Here is a 13,382-nt window from a genome sequence, read left to right as displayed (position 1 = left end):
CTAAACGAACCCACAACACTTGTGGGCAACATGTGTACATGCGTGAACACTGATGCAGACGGAGCACACTTCATGCCCATACCACCTTTGTAAGTGTGCACACACAGCTCAAACCCACCCACGTGCATAGCCTCACTCCCTGGCTCCATGAAATTGCACAAGTGTCCGTAATCTCCACGCTGCTACCTCCACATTTTCCTGTTGCTCGTGTCTTTTGTTTATCTCCCCTCAGAGGCAAAGCAGTCCCCTTTTGGAAATTCCAAAGGAGTTGAGCTTTGGAGACAGGCTTGGGGCCGAATGTGGCCTTTGCCACTTCCCAGCAACGGTGATGGTGGGCAGGGTAACTGCCTCTCCAGCCTTCATTCCTTCATCCATAAATTGGGGGTAAAAAACAAGAAAGACTTGAGGGCAGTTTCCAGTGAAATTACTGGAGATAAGCGTTTCATGGTGGGATGTACTGGGCACTTCGGAAATGGCTTGGTCCCTGTCACAAGGGAGAGCCAATGAGATGTGGGGGCTCTCACATGCACACGGTCAAGGCTTCTGACACAAGGCTGGTATCTTGGCTGACACTTCTAGCCTGTGCCTGGAATGCATTGACCCTGGCGGATAAGAACACTGGTCTCTGAGCAGAACCATTCTCAGTGGGACCAGATGTGAGGCTTGGCACCCAGGAAGCAGGAATGAATCTCCCCACAAGCCAGATGGCAAACCTGGTTTTTGGTGTTTAAAAATGGGGGTCAGGTGCTGGTAGCTGGATTGGAGGAGGCAAACTCAGTCTTTAGAGGCCAGGCAGTGCATGAAAATGAGTGAAGTGGATGGGTGTGATACAAAAGGAGGGGACGGACCGTGGCCAAGCGGAAAAGGTGTGTCCAGCCTAAAGGCATTCAAATTTCACAATTCTAAAACCTCGTGCTCACAAATCAAACATATCTACAGGCCAAATTCAGCCTGAGGGCCACGAGTTTGCAATCCCCACGGATTGTGGTTGTGAGAAGCATCTTAATTCAACCAAAAGGGATCTGGAGCTCGTGACATCCTCACGTAAGTGACTCAGAGAATCCAAGACCACCGGTTTGTTCCCCGCGCCCCCCCACCACGCCCGCACCACGTCTGCCAGCTGCCTCCTACTTCAGGAAATAAAGGTCCCTACCCTGCGGGCCAAGGTGACCTGAGCAGAACGGTCTCCCGCAGCGTTCAAGGCCTTCATCCCAGCTTGGCACCACTTCTCGCCTCCAACAACTTAGGGAAAGAGGCGCTAACACTCGGGGGCTAACTGAATAGAGCAAACTTCTTCCAGCTAGGGGCTGGAGGGCGACGCAGTCTTGCGGCACAGAATTGAGGTCGTACCGAGGTTTAGAATAGGGTAGGGTCTTGCGCAGGCGAGTTTGGGGGCCTCTGCGGTACAGCCACACCAAGATCCCGTCCGGGTGGGGGCGGGGCCTCTGCGGGACGGGGCGGGGCCTCGGTGCAAGCGCGGAAATAAGGCCTCTGCGGCAAGAGGGCAGGGGCGGGGCCTCGAGCAGGGAGTGCCTGTGCCAATAAAGGCAGCACATGGGGGGGCGGTGCCTCAGCGCGGAGCCAGCAGTATCTCCGCCTCCATCTGTCTCACTCTGAGGCGGTGTTGGGGGCCCCCTAGTGCTGATCCTGATCCGCTCAAGGCTCCCAGGCGGCATCCCAGACCTTTGCGGGCCCTCGCCCACCTCAAACTTTTGGCCTCAAACATTCCGGCGACTTCGTGGGGGTGGGAGGGTGGAGCACCGGAGACCAGGGCTCTGCTGGCTCCAGGGGCAGTTGCCCATTTCCCCTCCCCTTAGACAGGTTTTTCTGCGTTGGGTAGGTATGCGCGGGGCTTTGTGCGTGTTCACGTTCTGGAGTGGGAGAGGTCTTTCAGCGCTCGAATGGGAGCGCGCTGGTCTGCACATGTTGGCCAGCGTGCGTGCACGCGTGTTTGCACGCTTGCGCGGCCAAAGTGCGCACACTCGGGTTCGCGCACTTGGACCCACTGACAGGCACGCGGGGTCCGCACGTGAGTGGGCATCGGCGCGCCTGCGCTGCCTGTGCGGCCAGATGTGAGCCCTTCCGCCCCAACACTGCGGCGTCATGGGGCTTCCCTAGATCCTGCACTCCCAGCTGGCACTTTAGGGACTAGCAGGCGGCGCCCGAGGCCACCTTCCCGCCTCCCAGCCAACTGCGTGTCCCAGCCCCGGGGGCACCCTCCCCGACCTGCCATCCGGGGGACAGAGTAGCAGATGGAGACACGAAGGCAGAGGTGGCCAGTCTTGTACCTCGGCTGTGTGTGCCAGACCCCGAAGAGCGCAGAGGGGCAGACTGGGACCTGGAACACCCGCTGCCACGTGCCGCCCCTACCCGGCGCCCAGCCCAGCCCTGCCCGTGCGGCGCCGGCTACAGACAGATTAGCTTTATTCATGGACTCGCGGGGGGCGGCCGGGCCCACCCGCCCGGGACACGCTCACACGGGGGGATGGGGACTCTCCATGCCACAATCACAACACACGACGCCCGCGTTCGGACCGGGCCGGCTGGGGGCGCTGGGAGGGGGGACATGGCACAGCCTGGCTCCTGGTTGTGGTTAAAAAAAAATGTTCTCGGGGTTAATGGGAGTGGGGCGGGGTGCTCTGAGGCTGCCCGGGGGCCCCTTGGAGAGCCACTGTCGGGGATCGGGGAGGAGCCGTCGCTTCGGATCTTCGTTTAAAAACACATAGAACATGCTACATCCGCGCAGACGCTGGACGGGAGGAGGCAACACTGCAGGGGCGAGGCTCCCAGCCGCGGCCGCAACCCCGGCCCTGTCCACGCCCTAGGGTTGGACGTGGGCGGGTAGGACAGACAGATGGACAGACACTAACACAGGCTCCGAGGAGGTTGCCTCAGAGCAGAAGGAAGATCTCGTGATTGGGGAGAAGGAGTCAAAGGACAGCCCTGGCTCTAGGGGGCGGGGCAGGGACAGGGACAGAATTGTGCTGCTGGTGGGGGCTGTCCTGGGCCCCTACGCCTCTGGCTCATACTCCTGATATTCCTCCTGCATCACAGGGATGGGGGTGAAGTAGAGAAGAGCAAAAGGGAGGAGTTGGAGACCAAATGGCCAAGCCCTGGCCCAATAACCCTCTCCCTCAAGGAAGAATAGTACCTTCCCCTTTTCCTGGGCAGGGGAGGAGCCTGGAAGTTGGGGACAGCAGAGAATTCCTGGGCAGGGGTTCCTGGGGCCCAGCTCTAGACCCTATCTGCCCTCTTCTCCCTGATCCCACCTCCTGGGGCCTGGGTTCTAGAAGAAGGGTGTCAAGCTCCCTGGCCCAACCATCTCATGCCAGGGATGTCCCACCCCAGCTAGGGATGGCAGCAATCATCCTGGATTCCCAAAGTCCCGCCCAGCCCTGCTGCCCCCTCACCTGGGGTGGATCCTCGTAACTCTCCCCTTCTGGCTCCATCAGGGGCTCAATCAGCGGTTCCTCAGCGGCTTCCTGGGCCACTTCCTCTGGCTGTGGGCAGAGAAGGGCAGGGCTGGTGAGGACAGCCAGGATGCCCCCCAAATTCCCACACTGGGAAGCTCTGGGCTGGTTGGAGTGGGGAAGGCTAGGGTGGGTTGGCAGAGCAAGGATAATTTCTAATTCGGCTGTTTATTTGGAATGCCTTGGAAGTGGGAGGGAGGTTAAGGGGGAATTCCCCTGAATCACAGTTGAAGTGACAGTGTGGAGTGGGAGCTGGCTCTCCACAGTGCTCCCCCCATGCATGGCGGCCTCTGCACTTCCACCATTTGGATACTCAGTCACCAGCTTATGCCTCATCCTTTGTGTCAGGCTCTGTGCTGGGCATCGGGACCGCAGAGATAACCGTGGGGGTTCCCCTGGGCTGAAGGGAGCTGGAGGCTCAGGGACAGGACTGGGCAGGGGCTCTGAGCCATTCCCCGCTACCTTCCACTCATCCCTCCCCCAGGCCCTGTGTGGCCTCATTTCTTCAGCTGTTGCTATTTTAAGATAAGCTGGAAGCCACAGCTCGTGGTGTTGCTTGGATGTGTGAGCTAAGACTCTCCCCTCCCCACCGCGTCTGCTGCCCAGACAGGCGCAGACCAGCGGGCATGCATGTGGGTGGGTGGCCAGACACATGGCCAGACACCTGCAGGCGACCACATGTATGTGAACAAACACGGGACTGAGCTGGCTGCACACACAAGCACACGCGATAGCCTGGGATCCATGTACAACCTGTGCAGGGCCTCCTGTGGGCTGGCACACACCTGGGATCCAGGAGCAACGGTGCCGAGGAAAGACTGCCCTGACCACATCTGCACCCTGGGTGTCCCAGTCCCATCCAGGCAGTGTCAGCTCCTTCACATTACCTGTCTAGGTGGGCCCTGTGGGCACATGAGTTTCCAGCTCCTGACCTGGCTCATTTCCCCACTGCACAGATGGGTATGCCAAGGCCTAGGAGGTGGGGAAATGTGATTTTGCCCCCAAGTCACCCAGCTATGACCAGAACCCAGGGATGGAATGTAGTGTTTAAAATGCCAGCTTGATAACTGCGCACTGTGGCACATGCCTGTAGTCCCAGCTACTTGGGAAGCTGAGGCAGGAGAATAGCTTGAACCCGGGAGGCGGAGGTTGTAGTGAGCCAAGATCGCACACTCCAGCCTAGGTAACAGAGTGAGAATCCATCTCAAAAAAAAAAAAAAAAAAAAAAAAAAAAAAAAAAAAAAAAGGCCAGCTTGAGCGCATTGTTTGGAAACAACCCAAATGTCCAACATGAGAAGAATAGATGTGTGCCTTGTGAGCTAATGACACAATGGAATACTACACAACAAAAATGAAGAACAACAATGCATACAAGAGCAGGGCTGAGTCTCACAAGCTTCCTGATGAATAGAGGAAGCCAGATACAGAATAGAAGAGCGTGGACTTCATGATAACATTTTTTTTTTTTTTTTTTTTTTTTTGAGACAGAGTCTTGCTCTGCGGCCCAGGCTGGTGTGCAGTGGTGCAATCTCTGCTCACCGCAACCTCCGCCTCCTGGGTTCAAGCGATTCTCCTGCCTCAGCCTCCCAAGTAGCTGGGATTACAGGCATGTGCCACCATGTCCGGCTAATTTTTGTATTTTTAGTAGAGATGGGGTTTCGCCATGTTGGCCAGGCTATTCTCAAACTCGTGACCTCAGGTGATCTTCCCACCTTGGCCTCCCAAAGTGCTGGGATTACAGGCATAAGCCACTGCGCCCAGCCTCATGATAACATTTACAATAAGTCAAAAAACACCCAACTAATTTTGTGCTGATAGAAGCCAGGAAGCAAGGCCAGGAAGAGTGGCTCATGCCTGTTACCACTCCCAGCATTTTGGGAAGCCGAGGTGGGCAGATCACTTGAGGTCAGGAGTTTGAGACTAGCCTGGCCAACATGGTGAAACCCCGTCTCTACTGAAAATATAAACATTAGCCAGGCATGGTGGTGCATGCTTGTAGTCTCAGTTACTCAGGAGGCTGAGGCAGGAGCATCACTTGAACCCAGGAGGTGGAGGTTTCAGTGAGCTGAGATTGTGCCACTGCACTCCAGCCTGGGCAACAGAGTGAGACTCCATCTAAAAAAAAAAAGTCAGAAAGCAGTTCCCCTTGGAGGGGGATAGGCAGGGCCAGGACTAATGGGAGGTGGGTGAGGCTCCTGGAGTGCAGACGTCAGGGAGGCCTGGCCTCCCTCTCCTGGTCGTGCAAGTGAGACTCCATGAGCGAGTGCCCCAGACACCTCTTTTGTCTCTCCCTAGTCCTGGCCCTGGGGATAGGAAATGGAAGGGGTCACAAGGTGGGGTCCTGGGGGATAATGTTCTGTCTCGAGCTGGCTGCTGGTTACAAGGGGAATTCCCTTTGTGAATATTTCATGGAGCTGCCAGTTTTCTGCATGTACATTGTACTTCAATAAAAAGTTGACTTAAAAAAAATCCCATAGCCTGTAATCCCAGATACTTGGAGGGCTGAGGCAGGAGGATTGCTCGAGCCCAGGAGTTCAAGATCAGCCTGGGCAACATAGCAGGACCCCATCTCAGAAAACAAACAAACAACCCCAGCCTGGCCACCTGGTAGCTACCTGGCATCAGGCAAGTGATTTTGCTTCTAATCTCAGCAGTGTTGCACGGGAAACGAGGCTGGTGAGGATTCCATGGTGATGGATGGAAAGCAAGCTTGAAGCAGAGAGTCTCAGAAATGCAGACCCAGGGTCTGCATGAGTCCCCCCATACTGCTGGTGCCCAAGGAGCTGTTGTCTGGGTTATAACTCTACGATCTTGGGCTCCCTTGGGAGGGTAGACTTGAGGCGTCAACAAGCACCAGTAGGTGAAAGGTGACCAGACAGAAATGATTCTGTTCAACCACCCACATCACAAACAGCCTTGGGGCTGACAGAGAGGCTGCACCTGCCTCTCTTTTGCACCCCAGCTCACAGCACTAGGACTGGCCCTGTGCCATCACCAAGCAACTCCAGTGACATGGCCTGAGCTTATCCTCCTGACCACCTTATGAGGGAGGCAGGCAGGAACTGGGGTCTTGGGCAAGTGACTTCACTTCTCTAAACCTCAGTGTCTTCATCTGTAAAATGGGATGGTTATGGTGCCATATAGGTACATTGTGAAGAGTCAATGAGTTAGTTCATGTAAAACATCTAGGACAGTGCCTGTTCGTGAAAGAGATCAATGAATGGGAGTGATTATGGTAACATGATTATAAGAAATGGGAAGTCATGGCTGGGCGCAGTGGCTCACGCCGGTAATCCCAGCACTTTGGGAGGCCGAGGCAGGTGGATCACCTGAGGTCAGGAGTTCGAGACCAGCCTGGCCAACATGGTGAAACCCCGTCTCTACTAAAAACACAAAAAATTAGCCGGGCGTAGTAGCAGGTGCCTGTAATCCCAGCAACTTGGGAAGCTGAGGCAGGAGAATCTCTAGAATCCAGGAGGCAGAGGTTGTGCCATTGCACTCCAGCCTGGGCAACAAGAGCAAAATTCCATCTCAAAAATAAATAAATAAATAAATAAAAATAAAAAAGAGACAGGGCTTGAACTAGAACTTCTGAGTCAAGACCCTGACTTCCAACAGTGGAAGGAACCAACTATGCAAAATGACAGGAGTGGAGGGTAGCATGGGGTCTCCCACAGCCTGGTGGATGCACTCATGCTGAACGTACACTGGTCACCCAAACCAAACGCTGCAGAAGGAGCCCCCATCCCCATGGAGGCAGGGTCTGCACATGTCTGTGGACAGACCCAGAGCATCCACAGCTAATGCCTGCACACACATGTCATGGGGGTCCACTTCCAGGCACACCTGTGGTCACAGGATCCCCTGCAGGCAGACACAGACTGCTTGCGTGATCACGTGGCCACAGTCTCTTGCGGGGCACTCACAGTATGCAAACCCAGCTCTTTATATCCATGGTTCTCATAGTACACTCCCTGGAACTGCAGCATCAACATCACCTGGGTACTTGTTAGAAATGCAAATCCTCCAGCCCCCACCTCAGACCTACTGAATCAGAAATTGTAAGGATGGGGCCAATGATCTGTATTTTAACCCAGCCTCTTGGTGATTGATACACACTCAAGCTTTGAGAATATCTAATCTATATTATCTCCAATCTGCATAAGAGTCCTATTGTGTTCACTCACATTTTACAAGCCAACTATTGGGTTCAGAGACATGGTGGGACCTGCCCAGGGTCACGCAGCCGGGAAGTAGCGGAGTTAGGATTCAAACCCAGCTGAGGTTAGGGGTAGGTGGGTTCAGAGCTCACAACTCTTAATCCCCTTTTATCAGGGAGTCCTAGTAGGGGGATCTGTCTCCATGCACACATGAGTGGCCCCCAGGAAACACAACTGCACAGATCACATCCACCCCAGCACAGCTTCCACCTGCTCCAACCTGCCTCAGGGTCTTGGTACTTGCTGTTCCTATGGCCTGAAATTCGCTTGCCACACATCTCAAGGCTGCCTCTCTCATCCTCTCATCCTTTGGGTGTCAGCTCAAATGGTTCTTCCTCAGAGAAGCCTTCCCAGCTAAAATAGCCCTCTCACCCCTTGCCTGTCTGTCCCATTGCCCTCTCTGTCTTTTCTCTGTAGCACTTATCCCCGTGGAAAGCATCCTGCCTGCTGGCTTGCGTTTTACTATCTTCTCCCACTACAATGGCAGCTGCAGGAACGTAGGAACCTATTCACTGCAGCAGCCTCTACAACAATTCCTCTCTGGCATGGATATTTGTTGAATAAAAAGAAATGAATGAACACTCATTGACACATGCAGATGTGGCCAGTAGTCATCTGGGTCACGCTGGCAAGCAGGATACACGCAGACAGCCAGGTCTGGGGGTCCCCATCACTGGGAGCATCACACATCACACCCATGCACGCCTTTATTCAGATGCATTCTGAGCTGAGTCTAGCACGGCCCTGCAGGATGGCAGGCAAAGTAGCTTGTGTTCCATGCTGGTGGCAGGACTGTGGGGGCGGGGATGGTGACAGGTTTATTTGTGTGCCTGGTGTGTGTGTGTGTGTGCGCGCGCGCACATGTGTGGGTCAGGAGGATCGCTTACCTTCAGATCAGTGGGGAATTCCTCCCTCTTCACCAGGCCTGTGGCTGCTGCGATGTTCCCTGCCCCAGAGAACACAGCTCCTCCCAGATGTGAGGCCTGTTCCTTGGTTTTTTCAGCCACTGGAGCAGGGAGGGGGTTGAGGAAGGGGTTTGGGAGCAAGGGGGAACCATCGATGCCCCACTTTGTATCCCGGGACCTGCCCTTCCCACAGCGCATTCCCGCAGAAGCCTTGGGGGTCTCCCCCGCCCCTGCCCTCTGGTTCCCGGCCAGATCACCGGCCTAAGTGAGAGAAGGGGCTGGTGCCAGGGCTGGGCTGGTACCTGAAGCCACACCTTGTACCACACCTTCTCGGGTCTTGCTTCCTGCAGGGAGAAAAAGCGACACATTTAAGGGCTCTGTGCTGAGGGAACAGAAACTCCAGCACAGCATGGTGATGACAAAGTGGGCATCCCGTCACTGCCTCCTTGGATCCCCACATCCTACAATCTGCACCCCCATGTTAACCCCCCCCTTATTACTGCACTGGGCCCCCACAGCTCTGTCTGCAGGAGTTGCAGTTCTCTCTTGCCTGACGCGATACCCCACCCCTCTAGTGGATGCTGGCTGAGGGCCGGTGCTGTGTAAGGTCCTCTGCCTGCCCCGTTGCACTTCACTTTTCCCCAGCCCTGGGAGGCGGGTGCTGTTATTACCCCTGTTTCACAGATGGAAGCTCAGTGTGGGTTCCGCCACTAGGAAGTGGCTGAACTGACATTCAAGTTCCGGCCTTTCTGACCCTAAAACTTCAGCTACCAACCACTCTAACAGCATGTAGCCCAGGATGGGAGGCAGGTGGGGGGTGGGAGTAGGGGTGGAGCTGGGAGGCGACAAAGCTATATATTTGAAAGTTTCCCCTCGTGCCCAATGCACCACTGCCCACAGCCCACTGCCCCATTCCATTTCCTTTAAAGATTCTCTTCTAACAGGGGTGCAAACCCCTTCTTCTGGCCAAAGTAGGGGGTGTCAGGCTCAGGGTGGGTCTGAAGGTGATGTGCAGACTGTGACTGGCACCCATGGCATTGGCTGGGCCTTCCTAGGAGGGTAGCGACTTAGTCACATCAAAATGGCTGGGGGCTGCTGGGAAGGCCAGAGGGCCTGATCTGGGCTGGAGGATGAGAGCCGGAAACGGGGCGGGGAGTATCCTGTCTGACAATGTGGCAACACAGACAACAGTGATGGAGCCAGAGCTGGGTGTCTAGGCAGGCTGAGCCTGGCAGGGGGTTGGGGTGAGAGGCTGGCGTGGGAAGACAGGGTTCTCAGGGTGACGGCCAACCAGCACCCAGAAACAGGAGGGGCAGGCTGCATGCTCCCCTTTCACTCCTCCCACAAAACATCAGTTTCCACCTACTCTGTGCCAGGCCCTGGACCAATCTCTCACCGTCTGAAGTGGGTAAGAGAACAGATTCAGTTCCTGGACCTCAAGTAGTGGGGAGAGGACTTCCAGCCTCCAAGGACTGTGTGAGGAGGGAAGGAACACTGCCTGGGCCTTGAGAAATGGGGAGCAGATAGACATCAGAAAGGAAATTGCAGAGGGTATCCCAGGCCCAGGGACCCACTTAGACAAGGCAGAGCAATGTGCTTTCAGGACAGTCCATGTGCCAGGAGCCATGGGTGTGGTGGGAAATGTAAACTGAGGCAGGACCGTGAAGGGCATTGAATGCCAGGGTACAGGGAGCCGAGGCTTTAACTTGTAGGAACTGGGGTACATCACGGGCTCCCAGGCAGAGGGAGGAACAGGAAGTGCCAATCTAAGGGGAAGAGCAGTATGGCTTGGAGGGGCTGAGTCTATTTTCAGAGAGACAATGTCAGGGAGCCAGAGGCCAGCAGGAATGAAAGACCTTGGGGAGGAGGCAGGAGGGAGGCCAGAGCTGGTATCAAGCAGACATGCAATTTAGCCTTCTCCCGGTCTCCATTGCCACCGCCCTCGTCCCTGCCACCCTCATCCTGTGGCTTTACCATCTCCCATCAGACCTCTCTGCAGTTGTTCTGTCCCCAGAGGCCCAAGCGACCTTTCTAAACTAATCACATCATGGCAGTCCCTTGCTTACAATCTCTCGTGGCCATGATAACAACGTTTTGCCCTGGCCTGCAAAGGGCCCTCGTGAACTGTCTCCTGCCCATCACTCTGACCTCACCTCCTACCACTACTTCCTGCCTTGCCCCCAGCTCACCCCAGGGCCTTTGCACCTGGCTTTTCTGCAGCCCTGCCCCCTCTTATTACTCAGGGATGAGGCATTCTCTTCGGGGAGCCACTGGATGTCAACTTGCACTACTGAAATGCTCTGTATCACCATCAGGAGAGCAGGAACCATTCTTTCCTGTTCATTGTGAAACCCCAGCATTCGCAGGAGGCCTGGCACATAATAAGTTGACACAAAATATTTTTCAAATGGCCACAATCCAAATATGCTACTACCCTGGGCAAGTTATCCAACCCTGGCCTTTCTCCTGATACCAGCCGGTGGTTACAAGGAAAGCGGCCAGGGAGGAGAGATGGCAATGGTAAGACCACAGGAGTGGTGATGCAGGCAGACCTGGAACACAACTCAACTCGGCCTTGGAGGTGCTGGAGGGAGGCGCCACAAGGGAAGGGGTGGGGCTTCCGACTCTATAAAGCTCGGTTCAAACCCCAGTTTCAGCATTTACCAGCTGGGTGACCTTGGGCAAGGTACTTAGACCTCTGGGAAGCCCAGTTTCCCTTATCTGTAGAATGGGCTGGAGCATTAAATGAGGAAATGGATGTTATGACATTTTACCCAGTACTTGGCATACAGCAAGTGTTCAACACCAGGTAACTAGTAATAATGGTAATAAGGATAAGAAAAAGGAGGTTCTCTGCTTTCATCACTGCACCCGTCCCTGGCCTTTCAGCTGGAGCTCCCCCTCATCAGCCCGCCCCGTGTCCCCATTTCCGGATACAGACCCAGGCTTCTATGGGCTGGCTATGTCCCCCGTGACCCCTGCTGACCCCGCCCCATCTGCTGACTCATATTCTCCTGCCCAGAACCCCCCTTCCTGGGACCGGCCCCAGCTCTACACTCTTGGGGGATCCCCAGCTCTGCAGCCCCAGAAACCCCGCCCCTCGCCCACCGACGTAGAGGACGCCCTCCTTGGTCTTCTCCGCCGCCTCGGTGACCCCCTGCTTGGTTTTCTCCGCGGCTGCCACAACGCCCTCCTTGGCCATGGACAGGCCCTTCATGAACACGTCCATCCTGGCGACCTGGGGAGGGCGATACACGGGCACCGGTGCTCTGGCCCCGCACCCTCACCCCAGCCCCTTCCGAGGGACGTGAGTCCCCTCCTCCTCCCGAGACCTCGGCGCCCTTCTGGACCCTGAGCCCCCTCCCGCTTTCCCCCATCCCACCCCACTCCCCAGTGCGAAGCCTCAGGGCCGCGGAAAGTCCTAGCGTCCTTGAAACCCGGGAATGCGGGAGGGGCCACTGCCTCTGTTATCCGGGCCCTGCAACCTGCAGCCCCGTGGAACCGGAGTGCTGGTTCGGCGCGAAGATCCAGGACCCGCCTGTACACGCACGGCAGAGTCACACGGTCATGCACACAAACATACACCACGGACAAGCTCACGTGCACACACAGGACACGCAGACGCTCCAACGCGCACGAACACCGCGACACACACGGGCGCAGACACACGTCCCCACAGCCGCCTGGGCAGCTGCAAACACCGGAGCTCCGGGGTGCACATACTCCGGGGTGCACACTAATGTGCATCCTTGGGACCCCCCTCCATTTTCCATCCCCTTCCCCAGCTCCCTCCTGCCGCCTCAGTCCCCTCTCCACCCTCATCCCGTTCCCCATCCCTGGTGCGCGGCCGCCTCACCTGGATGCGGGGCCGGGGCTGGGGATGGAACTGTGGCTGCGGCGGGTGGACGCGGGGGCTCCGCTAGGCCGGGCCGGGGTGGACTAGGGGCCGGAGTGGGGATAGGGCCGGGGTCAGGCGCTTGGGTCGCGGGTCCTAAGCAGGAGCGCAGCAGTGCCCGGGTCTCCGGTGCGTCGCCAGCCACCGCTAGTTCCTCCCGCCCTGCGAGCTCGCGCGCTCCGGCTCCGGCTCTGGCGCTGCGGCAGCTCTGAGCTCAGCACCCGCCTGGCGGCCGCGCCGCCCCCTCGGCCTGACTGACAGGGGGCGGGGAGGGTGACTGCGCGTAGCCGATGAGCCTCCCGGGGCGGGCCCGGGACGCGCCCCTGGGGGCCCCGGCCGTGAGACTCTCGTAGTGTGTTGGGAGGTGGAGGAGGGGGACAATGCGGCTTGCGAAGAGTGGGGAAGAAATCACGCGATTGGATTTGGAGTTCTGCTGGGCTCGAATCTCAGCTGTGCTTTTTATTAACCGTGGGACCTTGAGCTACTTGGCTCTCCTTTCTGAATGACAGTTTCCTCCTCTGTAAAACAGGAATGGTTAATTCAACGAATGTTTACTGAGCGCTTAGACAAGTGGTGCAGGTTCAAGGCTGGAGGCAGTGGAAAAGGAAAACAAGGTTCCTGGTCTGGGGAAGCTTACCATGGGGGTGTTTGTACGTGTGTGTGTTCGTGTGCTCAGCGGGGGAAGACAGGACAGAAAATAAACGGATCAACATCGAAAGCAACAAGGTCATTACAGCTTGTAATTTGTGAAGGTAACGGCAATGTAACACGGGGACTAGAGGAGGGGTGCTTGAGACAGGGTGGTCAGGGAAAGCCTCTACCAGCAGGTGAATTGTAGAGACTCCAGAGAGGCACCATGGCATCACAATGGGTGAGGACAAGATCCATAGAG

General features: G+C 56.4%; 1 protein-coding gene across 3 annotated transcripts; it reads right to left on the bottom strand.

The window, feature by feature from the left end:
- Positions 1–2,407: 2,407 nt before the first annotated feature.
- SNCB (synuclein beta) lies at positions 2,408–12,700 on the bottom strand. Of its 3 annotated transcripts, XM_008015387.3 has the most exons (6): positions 12,452–12,700; positions 11,704–11,833; positions 8,898–8,939; positions 8,578–8,696; positions 3,411–3,500; positions 2,408–3,043 (listed from the first exon to the last, which is right to left on the bottom strand). In XM_008015387.3, the coding sequence occupies exons 2-6, from the start codon at positions 11,822–11,824 to the stop codon at positions 3,011–3,013; spliced, it is 405 nt and encodes a 134-aa protein (XP_008013578.1). In that variant the 5' UTR covers positions 11,825–11,833; positions 12,452–12,700; the 3' UTR covers positions 2,408–3,010. The 3 variants fall into 3 exon arrangements, with proteins under 3 accessions (XP_008013578.1, XP_008013576.1, XP_008013575.1); XM_008015385.3 differs by lacking the exon at positions 2,408–3,043 and having other exon boundaries at positions 3,280–3,500; positions 8,910–8,939; positions 12,452–12,560; XM_008015384.3 differs by lacking the exon at positions 2,408–3,043 and having other exon boundaries at positions 3,308–3,500.
- Between the last annotated feature and the right edge of the window lie 682 nt (positions 12,701–13,382).

Source organism: Chlorocebus sabaeus, chromosome 23 (genome assembly GCF_047675955.1).
Source record: "Chlorocebus sabaeus isolate Y175 chromosome 23, mChlSab1.0.hap1, whole genome shotgun sequence".
In the NCBI taxonomy this organism is placed as follows: Eukaryota; Metazoa; Chordata; class Mammalia; order Primates; family Cercopithecidae; genus Chlorocebus; species Chlorocebus sabaeus.
Note: the sequence above shows the minus strand (reverse complement) of the source record. Positions and strands in the feature narration are given on the sequence as shown.